General features: G+C 38.8%; 2 protein-coding genes across 2 annotated transcripts; one reads left to right on the top strand and one right to left on the bottom strand.

Annotated features, from left to right (window-relative positions):
- The first annotated feature begins 2748 nt into the window (after positions 1 to 2748).
- Positions 2749 to 3771, top strand: LOC133040075 (olfactory receptor 6K6). The gene has a single exon (XM_061119820.1). The coding sequence runs from the start codon at positions 2824 to 2826 to the stop codon at positions 3769 to 3771; it is 948 nt and encodes a 315-aa protein (XP_060975803.1). The 5' UTR covers positions 2749 to 2823.
- Positions 3772 to 9314: 5543 nt separating this feature from the next.
- LOC133074448 (olfactory receptor 6N1) lies at positions 9315 to 10253 on the bottom strand. The gene has a single exon (XM_061168391.1). The coding sequence runs from the start codon at positions 10251 to 10253 to the stop codon at positions 9315 to 9317; it is 939 nt and encodes a 312-aa protein (XP_061024374.1).
- Positions 10254 to 11975: the final 1722 nt, after the last annotated feature.

The following is an 11975-nucleotide window of genomic DNA, read 5'->3' as shown; positions in this document are numbered from 1 at the left end:
ATTGCACTCATCTCACACGCTAGTAAAGTAATGTTCAAAATTCTCCAAGCCAGGCTTCAGCCATACGTGAACTGTGAACTTCCAGATATTCAAGCTGGTTTTAGAAAAGGCAGAGGAACCAGAAATCAAATTGCCAACATCTGCTGGATAATAAAAAAAGCAAGAGAGTTCCAGAAAAACATCTATTTCTGCCTTATTGACTATGCCAAAGCCTTTGACTGTGTGGATCACAGCAAACTGTGGAAAACTCTGAAAGAGATGGGAATACCAGACCACCTGACCTGCCTCTTGAGAAACCTGTATGCAGGTCAGGAAGCAACAGTTAGAACTGGACATGGAACAACAGACTGGTTCCAAATAGGTAAAGGAGTATGTCAAGTCTGTCTATTGTCACCCTGCTTATTTAACTTATATGCAGAGTACATCATGAGAAATGCTGGGCTGGATGAAGGTGGAATCAAAATTGCCGGGAGAAATATCAATAACCTCAGATATGCAGATGACACCACCCTTATGGCAGAAAGTAAAGAAGAACTAAAGAGCCTTTTGATGAAAGTGAAGGGAGAAAGTGAAAAAGTTGGCTTACTGCTCAACATTCAGAAAACTACGATCATTGCATCCGGTCCCATCACTTCATAGCAAATAGATCGGGAAACAGCTGAAACAGTGGCTGACTGTATTTTGGGGGGCTCCAAAATCACTGGAGATGGTGATTGCAGCCATGAAATTAAAAGAGAATTACTCCTTGGAAGAAAGTTATGACCAACCTAGACAACATATTAAAGAGCAGAGACATTACTTTGTCAACTAAGTTCCGTCTAGTCAAGGCTGTGGTTTTTCCAGTAGTCATATATGGATATGAAAGTTGGACTATAAAGGAAGCTGAGCGCAGAAGAACTGATGCGTTTGAACTGTGGTGTTGGAGAAGACTCTTGAGAGTCCCTTGGACTGCAAGGAGATCCAACCAGTCCATCCTAAAGCAGATCAGTCCTGGGTGTTCATTGGAAGGACTGATGTTGAAGCTGAAATTCCAATATTTAGGCCACCTGATGCAAAGAATAGACTCTTTGCATCAAAGAGATCTTGATGTTGGGAAAGATTGAGGGCAGGAAGAGAAGGGAACAATAGAGGATGAGATGGTTGGATGGCATCACTGACTCAACGGACATGAGTTTGGGTAAACTCCGGGAGTTGGTGATGGACAGGGAGGCCTGGAGTGCTGAGGTTCATGGGGTCACAAAGAGTCGGACACAACTGAGCGATGAACTGAACTGTACTGAATAAAGACCTTCTGTATAACACAGGGATTTCTACATAGTACTACTCAGGGACATAGGTGGGAAAAGAATCTGAAAAAGAATGGATCTATATATGTGTATTGCTGATTCACATTGCTGTATGCCCGAAACTATCCAACATCGTGAATCAATTACACCTCAAAAATTTTTTTAATTAATAAATAAATTGAAATCCATAAAAGATAAGAAAAAGAAAAAAATGATGAGAAAAGACAATAAATATCAGGCTATGATCTTTGGGTTTGTCCTTTAATGTTTTTGAAAAAAACAAGGGACAGTAAGACCACATGTAGAGATATTCATGTGTAGAATGACTTCATGGAGATAAGATTAGTGAAAAAGATGTTAAAATAGTTAAGAGATAAGCATACTGCCCTGGTGGCTCAGACGGTAAAGCGTCTGCCTAAAATGTGGGAGACCCGGGTTCAGTCCCTGGGTTGGGAAAATCTCCTGGGGAAGGAAATGGCAACCCACTCCAGTATTCTTGCCTGGAAAATCGCATGGACGGAGGAACCTGGTAGGCTACAGTCCATGGGGTCACAAAGAGTCGGACACGACTGAGCAACTTCACTTTCACATACTTAAGTTTAATTAGCCTTTCAAAAACTTTAGTCGCCCTTTTTTCCCAGCAACTAGATGTTGGCCTGAGTTCTATTGCAGCTGATTTTGGGGACATTTTCTTCCCAAGATTGACAAAGGTATTAGAGAAGCATTTTTTTTAAAATTTCAGGATGATCTCTTCCTCCCTTTGGTTCTTAGATGTGGTCTTTCTAGGAGAAATGGAATGTGAAAGGGTGAAATTACATGTTTGTCCAAAATTCAATGGCCACTTTTCAGGTATACTGTGATTCTGAAGAGACTCTTGGTCTGAGCACCTATCAATATCAACCACTAAGAGACGAGAAGGAGAGGGAGTTACAGAGAAAGCAGAGGAGAGGAGGGATACTTTCTGGTGTCTGGGTACCTATGCTCTAAATGGAGATAGGCTTGCTACTATGAAACCAACAGAAAAGAGGCAGAGAGATAAAGGTAGCCAGTCTAAGATTAGACAGCAGAGCTAGAAAATGTGAGTGAGCAACTGAAGACTTATTGAGTGAAGTGTTCTTGATGGTGTTTTATATTTTTTAATTGCTTTTCTAAAGAACAAGAATTGAGAATAGTGAAAAAGAAAGATACATGTTTTAAAGCTAAACACAGAGGGGGTCAAAAAGCTCAGAAAATAAAAAATTGACTGCACCTCCATAAAATAATTCCAGAGGACTAAAATTGTGTGCTGCTTTGTGTTTTCTTCATATCATTTGAAGATCTTTACAAAAAGATTAATTTAGAGGTTCAAAAGCAAGCATTTCAGATGTTCCTGCATAGAGGTGCAACTGGAGAGATTTCTAACTGGCCTGTTTAGGGCCTCAGCATCAGGTTAAGTAACTGATTACAGAAAAGAGCAAAGCAATTTTCAATAAGTAATCACCATCCCAATTTCAGGAGTTTTTGGTCTCCTTTCTTCCCTTCCCAGGTGACACAGGGGATGACCAGTGGGAATCAGACAAGGGTGACTGAGTTCCTCTTCTCTATGTTCCTGCATCTACATGAAGGTGGCCTCTTATTCTTTATTCTCTTGCTTCTCATCTATGGATTTATCATAACTGGAAACCTAATGATATTCGTTGTCACCCAGCTGGACATGGCCTTGCACACCCCCATGTATTTCTTCATCCGTGTCCTCTCTTTCCTGGAGATCTGGTACACCATGACCACCATCCCCAAGATGCTCTCCTGCCTAGTCAGTGAGCAGAAGACCATCTCTCTTGCTGGTTGCCTTCTGCAGATGTACTTCTTCCACTCACTTGGCATCACAGAAGGCTGTGTCCTGACAGCAATGGCCATCGACAGGTACGTAGCTATCTGCCACCCCCTCCGTTACCCAACCATTATGACTCCCAAACTCTGTATCCGTCTGACAGCTGGATCCTGCCTCTGTGGCTTCCTCCTGGTGCTACCCGAGATCGCATGGATTGGCACCCTGCCCTTCTGTGGCTCCAATCAGATCCAGCAGATCTTCTGTGACTTCACCCCCGTGCTGAGCTTGGCCTGCACAGATACATCTCTGGTGGTCATTGTGGATGCCATCCATGCAGTGGAGATCCTGGCCTCCTTCCTGGTCATCGCCCTATCCTACCTCCGGATCATTGTGGTGATTCTGCAAATGCCCTCGGCTGAAGGCCGCCACAAAGCTTTTTCTACCTGCGCCGCCCACCTTGCTGTGTTCTTGCTCTTTTTTGGCAGTGTGGCTGTCATGTACTTGCGATTCTCAGCCACCTACTCAGTGTTTTGGGACACAGCAATTGCTGTCACTTTTGTTATCCTCGCTCCCTTCTTCAGCCCCATTATCTATAGCCTGAGAAATAAAGATATGAAAGATGCAATTGGGAGGCTCTTCGGTTATCAGAAGAGGGCTGGTGGGGTTGAGAGGTAGATCTAGATCTCTCTAGACTCTGAAAAATCTCGGAAGTTCAGCTTTGCACTGTTCCTTGTCTTGTTCATGATTATGCTCCTTTTCTATTGTCATAGCTACTTGTTCTATTATTATAAACAAGGATGAAAAACTGCTGCATCCAAGTCATTGGTAGTGATCACAGAGCTTATTTACATTGATGTAGTTGTGGTAGCTGAAAGCAGTCTGCATGGGTTTTCCTGCTTTATGGTGCAGGCAGGCTTCTTCCTCACACTCTGTTAGCAAGACTCCTGCCCTTGTTTTCTGTGGTCCCAAGTGCTGGTGAGGCCAGAGAGCAGGACTGAAGAAGCATAAAAGACATCATGGTTCTTGATATTGCTGTTAGCTTTTCCCCAAGGATGAACCCCATGCAAGTCCACATTCCACATCAATAAACAATTTCCTGAAACTGCAGAGAAAACATCTTCACTTTTAGCTTATTTAATGCACAAATTCAACTCAATGGCCATGTTCTGATCTTGTATACCACGTACTATAGAATTTTAGCCCAATAGAGTGGCATAGTAATTAGTAATAGTCCACTATTTCCTCTAGTAATTTACTATTTTAAATATTTTCACATATATGAATCCTCTTGACTTAAAAAAAAATAATTAGGTCAGATATCACCATTATTTAAATGATGGAACAAAGGTTCAAAGAAATCTAATGATCTTCCTAAAGCCATATAGATCATTAGTGACAGAGCTGGAACTTAACTTCAGGATTCTGCTTCATGCTCTGCCCCCAATAAATACAAGTGTTCATTTAATATATTCTGTGTTCAAGAAAATAAATTATACACATTGCTTTTCCTCAAAGTTTCTTGAAACCTTACCAGTCTTTAATGAATACTAGGAGTTATGGGTTCTTTCCTTTGTGAATTTCCTAGTCCTCAGGTGATTGTGGAAAGACTATTGGACTATAGGGTTCAAGGACAAAATATTTTGTCTTTTTCTGCCACTAAGCTGTGTCATTTCCTCGTCTTTAAAATTACATGGTCCCTGGAACTGATTGATCATCAGAACTTATGACTGAGAAAATCTGAAAGTGAAAACCATTCTTGTGCATTTCTGAGATGTTTCCAAGAATATTCTGATGATGAGCCAGATGTGGGAATGACTAAACTCATTCCTAGCTCTAGGGTTTCTTTACATGCGTAAGAGCTAAGATTTTTTTTTTTTTTTATTTAAGGTAAAGATCTTAAATGTATTACTCATTTATTCTTACAACAACCCTGTGAAATAAATATTAAATCTTTTTTGCTTTACAAATGGAAAACATGAAACACAGTTTCAATAGTTCAAGTATGTGGAGCTTACTATTAGAAATCCAGAGCAAAAATTCAATTCTACCTGATCCCAGAGTCAGGTCTTTATTTGCCAAGATATTGTGCTCACTTTATATGGTTTTCATTCTGGACCAATTACTAAACCTAATCTTCCAAAGGAAATATGATATTCAGTAAATATGATAACTGTTAAACAAAAAGTGATGAAAGAGTTTGCTCCTCAAGATTTCAAGATTTACTTAAAAAAAAAAACAGTTTGATTAGCAGTTCTATGTTAGGTACCCTGTTAAGTGCAGAGGGTTTAATTAGTGGCTATCATATCAGTATTTTTGATCTTTGGAGGCCTCAGAGTCTGATGAATAACTATTGTTCCTATTTTAATGAGTGTTGTTATTCATTGAATTCTCATTTTTCTTAGCATAAAATGTAATGGTCCCTATAGACTCAGTGTTCCCAGCCTTAGGCTATTTTATTTCATCTAAATCTTCTAAACATTTAGTATTTGTTCTTCAAGCCTCTTTGAATATGTATCATTTTTTCATCCTTTCTTCTTTCAATCTAGCATATTGATTTTTTTCACAAGGATAACCTTAACTTTTGACACTGAAGCTCAGAAATTATTGTTTTTACTATTATTGTCCTCTACTTCTCAATAGTAACTGCAAGCTTCAAGAAAGATTCCTCATATTCAAGTATGATATTCTGGGTACTGACATCAGGGCCAATACAGGCCCTTGTTTTGATGTGACTTATTTTCTATCTGTTTGCTTGTCTTGCTGTTTCTCGCTTGCTCCACATCTCCCATTGGACTGAGGATCCACAGGGAATAAGGTTTCCTCATCCTTCTGAATGTTACACCATTCAGCATAGGATCTGTTGACTATCCAAGGTTTACTGTTGGCTAACTGACTGACTGATTGAGAAGCTGGGCTGACTGCCAAAGGTGGATCAACACCTGTGAGAGCAAATGAAGGCGAGAGAAAAGATTGTCTTGGTAAAAACCAAGTATCCATATCAGTCTTTAGTAGCAAAAGGACAAGGAATGAAGAGAGGATGTGTCAAACAGGTGGATGCAGTATTCAGAGGAGCAAGACTAAGATAATGATTAATCTAAGATAATCATCAGACTAATGATTAGTCTTAACTGCTTCATGCTCTAGACTATTTCCTAGACCCAGCCCTATTTCAGGATAAGAGTATCTCCTATGTATATTTGTGCCTTTGCTTTCTGTTTAAGGTCATTAGAGTGAGAGAGTAGCTATTTTCCCCATTTGTTCTGAACTCCAAAGTTACCTTTGGAGACATCAAGTTATCTCTACACCTGAAGAGGAATCACTATTTAGCATGTCTGAACAAATGTAATCTAATCTCTGCTTGAACACTTAACCAGGGTGGTCTCCTACAATGTTGGATAGCTCTAATTTTCAGATTGCTTCTCCTTATTAGGGTTAACTTAATGTGGTCTAAGACTGAGAATTTGAGATCGTACTGTCTGAACATGAATCTTTACTTTTCCACTTGCCAACTGTACAACCATGGGGAACTAGCATAGGTGTCCTGAGCTATGGTGTCACTATCTACAATATGGGGTCTTCAAGGCTTTTGAGGATAAATTGCTGTAAGATTTATAAAATGCCGAGCACAATGTCTATAGTACTTATCAAATATTAGTTACTATTAGTCAATTTTTTTTTTTTTTTTTACTTTTATGATTGTTCTAAACTGAAAATTACTTCCAGGCCCCTCATCTTGTACATCTCTAGGGAATGCCATTCAATCTTTAATTTTTGGTTTCTGAAATCTCAGTTACCCAAATTTCATAACATGAGTTACCCAAGGCCAAGACCTGAAATTGTTGTATGAACTGTTGGCACAAACTAAGGAACACCTTGCCATTGTACACATAGATTACAGAGGCCTGGCTAAGATGTAATCACATCTCCCCATGTTGGAAATTTACTGTTTTTCAGAAGATATAATTCTTTACATTTTTAAATTGAATAATGATCAGAGCTATAATTAAACCCTTTAGCAAAATAGTCAGTACTGTCAGAGCATGGAATTAAACACTGCTTCTCTAAAACTGTGATTGGAGAACCTCATTCTCTGCATTTAAATTTCGTTTCTCCAGGGAACAAAGCACCAGGTCTGCATAAAGCTGGTTGGTTGTGCAAAACCCTGGTTTAAATCAGTTTAGCCAGTGATATTACCGAATTCAATACTTATTTTTCCTTTAAAAATAAACTTTTTATTATTCATTTTGCTACACTACATCCCATCCCATATATCTTATATCTTTGGACTAATCAACTCTCATGCAGGGTAAAGTAAAAAAGATCCAAGAGATAACATTTATTTTTGATAATGTTATCTCCTTTCAATAATCTCTTCCCAATCAATCCCTCCCATCCACTTAAAATCACTATTTACAGAGAAATTAATCAGTAAAATATCTATATTTTGAAATAGAATTTGTTTATAAGACTTTATTTTCATATGCAGAGTCCCTGATTCTGACTTGCTCTATAGCAAGTGGCAGGTGTTTTATCTAAGTCTAAATTTCCAATTCTGTAAAATAGAAATAATTATTGCAATTACTGCTTTCATAAATATGTCTAATTGTGATTTATCCTTAAGTTTTCATCTTAAATGTAATTTATTTGAGAAGAGAGTGCATGTGTGCATGCTAAGTCACTTTAGTCGTGTCCAACTCTTTGAGACTCTGTGGACTGTAGCCTGCCAGGCTTTTCTGTAGATGGGATTCTGCAGGCAAGTATACTGGAGAGGGTTGCCATGCCGTCTTCCAGGGGATCTTCCAAACCCAGGAATCAATCCCATGTCTCTTATATCTCCTGTATTGACAGGCAGGTTCTTTACCTGTAGCATCACCTGGGAAGACAGTGCATGTATATTTAATTACTAATTGCCACAATTTAAATCAATTTGTAATTAATTATAAATTGAGCACAAATTTAATGTCTAGAATCTTCAACTCTTTGAAAACATTTCTAAGAACAAGAACTTAAAAACAGGGTAACATCTGCTTTGTACATCATCATTTTATGTAAAGTTTAGCACAGCATTTGGTATACACTAATAGCTAAATAAATATGTGTTGAATTGACAGATGGAAGATTGTAGAAATACAAATACTTTGGGATCTTTATTATGTCAATCTATGTAATTCTAAACAGAATTAAAGATTTTCTTATAGTCAACACTTGATAATCTATCAACAGTAAGATAGCCAATGTATAAATAACCCCTAACACCAAATAATTATTAAAGACTTAAATTTCTCAGATGCTAAGTCATAGGATTATTTGTCATATATTAAGGGAAGTAGTTAGCTTGAAATGAAATAAAGTAGTCCAACATAAAATGTGATCCTATTTCCTGCCACAGACTCCTTCATTTTCATGCTTTTTACTGGGAACAGATATTAAGACCACTGAGATAAACACACCTCACAAATTCTCCTTCTGGCTAGTTTAGCCCTTTCTTCCTTTTAAGAAAAATATCTGGGAAATATTTTTGCTTAATTATGTTTTCCTGGATATTGTTCTAACAGAGTAATGATGAGAGGTCTGGGCAGAGTTAAATAAAATAAATGTGATTCTTTTTTTCAAAACAACCTTCAAGAATAACAAATGATGAAATTGACTCATCAATTAAGAAAGTTTGAGTTATAGAAATTCTGTATGTAATAGCTGATTAAATGAACTAGAATTTAAACCAGATATATGTGATGTTGAAAGAAAGCTTTTCTCTACTACATCCGTGTTTTCCATTTTAATACATAGATGTCAGTATACATGAAATGATTGTAAATGATACATGAAATACCTTTTTTTTCTAAGATGTATTTAGGAAATTTTATTATTGATCATATAACTAAATGTATTTACATTAAATCAAGTAAATCTGAAAGACATATATAAGGAAGACATAGATTTGACTAACATCCAAAGTATGGTGTACAAACATCCAGGATTTGATAGTCACAGTACTGTATCATATTGCTAGAGAGGATTGCCAGTCTCTGGTCCGAAGTCACATGTGGAGGCAGCAGATATTATAATGGCTGCACTATCACTGAAAACTAGGCAGCATTTGCCCCAGTTCAGTAGCCCATGTAGAAAATCTCTGAGCACTTTGTATTTCATCTATGACTACTGAGGACCCCCAAGGTCACCATATGCTCAGCTTCACACTTGGCCTGCTTCCTCCACCTTCACTCCAGTATCCCTGTCCTCTTTAACTGCCTCCTCACAGCCTCCTTGATCTCCTTGTTGCGCAAGCTGTAGATAAAGGGGTTGAGGAAGGGCGTGAGCACTGAGTAGACCGCAGCCAGGGCCCGGTCATAGTCCAGAGAGTAGCTCTTCTTCAGCCGCACGTACATGAAGAGGATGCTCCCGTAGAAGATGAGGACCACAGTGAGGTGGGAGGCACAGGTGGAGAAGGCCTTCCTCTTGCCTGCAGTGGAAGGAATTCTGAGCACTGTACAGATGATCTGCACATAGGAGCTGAGGATTAACAGAAAGGTGGCCAGGATCTTGCAAGAATTGATAATAAAGTCCACTAGGACATTGATTGATGTGTCAGTACAAGCCAAGCTCAGAACAGGAGGGAAATCACAAAAGATGTGCTGAATGTGATTGGGACCACAAAAAGGGAGGTGGGAGACCAAGGAAATTTCAGCCACTGGCCCAGCCAAGCCTCCCAACCAACAGCCAACAGCAATCTTGACACAGAGTGCTGGGGTCATGCGAGTAGGATAGTGGAGGGGCTGACAGATGGCTAAGTATCTGTCATAAGCCATAGCTGTGAGAAGATAGCATTCAGTGGCCCCAAGAGAGTGGAAGAAATAGATTTGCAGAAGGCATCCAGAGAAAGAAATGGTCTTCTTCTCGCTGAGCAAGTTCGACAGCATCTTGGGGATGGTGGCAGCTGTGTAGCCAAGCTCCAGTAAGGAGAGAATGCTGACAAAGCGGTACATGGGTGTGTGGAGCCGGGGGTCCAGGCAGACCACCAAGAATATCAGCAGGTTTCCCAGGATGGTAGTGAGGTAGATTAGGAGTAACAAGAGGAAGAGAAAAGCCTGAACACCCTGAAGATGGGGAAAGCCCAAGATGATGAACTCTGTTACCTGGCTCCAATTCCCAGGTTTCATTGCTCTCCACTCATATCCCTGGAATGTAAAGTACGGAAGGATGAGGAACAATATTGAGCCAAAGAATATCTAGGAAGAAGGAAACCCTCAAAGTCCATTTGTCCTTCCCCTGGTCCTCCAGAATAAGTGATCTTAGTACATGTTCTACGAGGCTGGACTTTCTATCCCTCCCCCAAACAATTGTCCACAACCTCCTTCAGAGTATCCGCTCTTATAACCAGACTTAAATTGTCTTCTCTAATTATACAACCCATTTTTGGCCACTGTAATTCCTTCTATAACCAATTTATCTTTCTTAGTGGAATCTATAAGTGTTTTAAAAATTTAAATATTCCTCAACCAGATTCATATCATAATTTATATATATACCTTGTATGAGGTATAAATCATCATTTATACTAATAAAATATTGGTAGTTCACTCCACTAAGATTAAATCGTTTGGACCATACATTTTAATTTCAATTTTAATTCACTTTCTTCTTCAGTGTTCCGGACACCAAAGAATCAATGCTTTCACTCCCAGCTCCATCCCATTTTCTTATGGAAACAGGTCGGTCTAACAGCTTCTTTCAAGCAGGCAGATCAGAGTTTCACCTCTTTTGGACATTGGTGAGAATCCTAGCCAAGGAAAAGGGGGATTAAGTAAATAAAAGAGCCACCAAAAACCAGAGGGCAAATCTATCTCTGCATTTCTACTCCATACTGTGGCCACTTTATCAGTTCTTCTTACCACTTTCCCCCTCCACTAACTTCAAATGCACTTTTCTGATTTGTTGCTTCACGAATGGTAAATATTTGTTTTTCACTGTGTTGAGGTCAATGTGGCAGAAGTTAACTGAACATTATCTGTGTATAAGCATTATATTAATACCTAGAACAGGGGCTAAATCGATAAAGAAAATATGGCGCCTGAAGTTGAGAAACTAATATTCTAATAGAGAAAATGGAGGGCCAACTAATTACTTTACAACTGTTTACTAGAACATTCTATCATCATAGAAATATGCTACTGTTTTGTCAAGGAACAGAAAAACAAGAAACAAAACAAAACAAAACAAAATGCAAAAAGTGAACCTCTTGATTCACTTACCCCACAGCCACTGCCCCATTTCCTTCTCTGTCACTGTAATAAACTCTTCCCATATGTAAGCTGCCTATATTTACTGCCTCTAATTCCTCGCTTACTACTCTATTGGGGTATACTTGATTAACAAGGCTATGCTAATGTCAGGCGTACAATAAAGTGGTTCAGTTTACATACACATGTATCTGTTCATTTTCAAATTCTCTTCCCATTTAGATTATTACACAATATTGAACAGAGTTCCCCATACTCCACAGTAGGTCCTTGTTTGTTATCCATTTTGAAAGCAGCATTGTGTACATGTTAATCCCTAACTATCCCTCTCCAGCTTCGTCACTGAATTTCTTCTCTAAGTCTGTGAGTCTGTTTCTGTTTTGTAAATAAGTTTATTTGTATCACTTTTTTTATCTTCCGCATATAAGTGATAAGGTACAGTATTTTTCTTTCTCTGTCTAACTTGCTTCACTATTAAACTCATTCTAATTAAACCTTCACCACATCCTCTCCAGCAAAGCCTACATCCTATAGCCACTAATTAGCTAAGATTTGATAAATCCAATTGTCACTCTTATTCCTTTGCTTACTTGGACTCTCAGCCATTCTTCATGGAGGTCATCTATCCTGACTCTTGACACA

This window comes from Dama dama, chromosome 20 (assembly GCF_033118175.1).
Source record: "Dama dama isolate Ldn47 chromosome 20, ASM3311817v1, whole genome shotgun sequence".
Classification (NCBI taxonomy): domain Eukaryota; kingdom Metazoa; phylum Chordata; class Mammalia; order Artiodactyla; family Cervidae; genus Dama; species Dama dama.
The sequence above is the reverse complement of the archived record's forward strand: the minus strand, read 5'-3'. Positions and strand labels throughout refer to the sequence as shown.

What these genes read in the sequence shown, in the direction of transcription:
- LOC133040075 (XM_061119820.1), top strand. Translation starts at nt 2,824, where the DNA reads ATGACCAGTGGGAATCAGACAAGGGTGACTGAGTTCCTCTTCTCTATG.
- LOC133074448 (XM_061168391.1), bottom strand. Translation starts at nt 10,253, where the DNA reads ATGAAACCTGGGAATTGGAGCCAGGTAACAGAGTTCATCATCTTGGGC.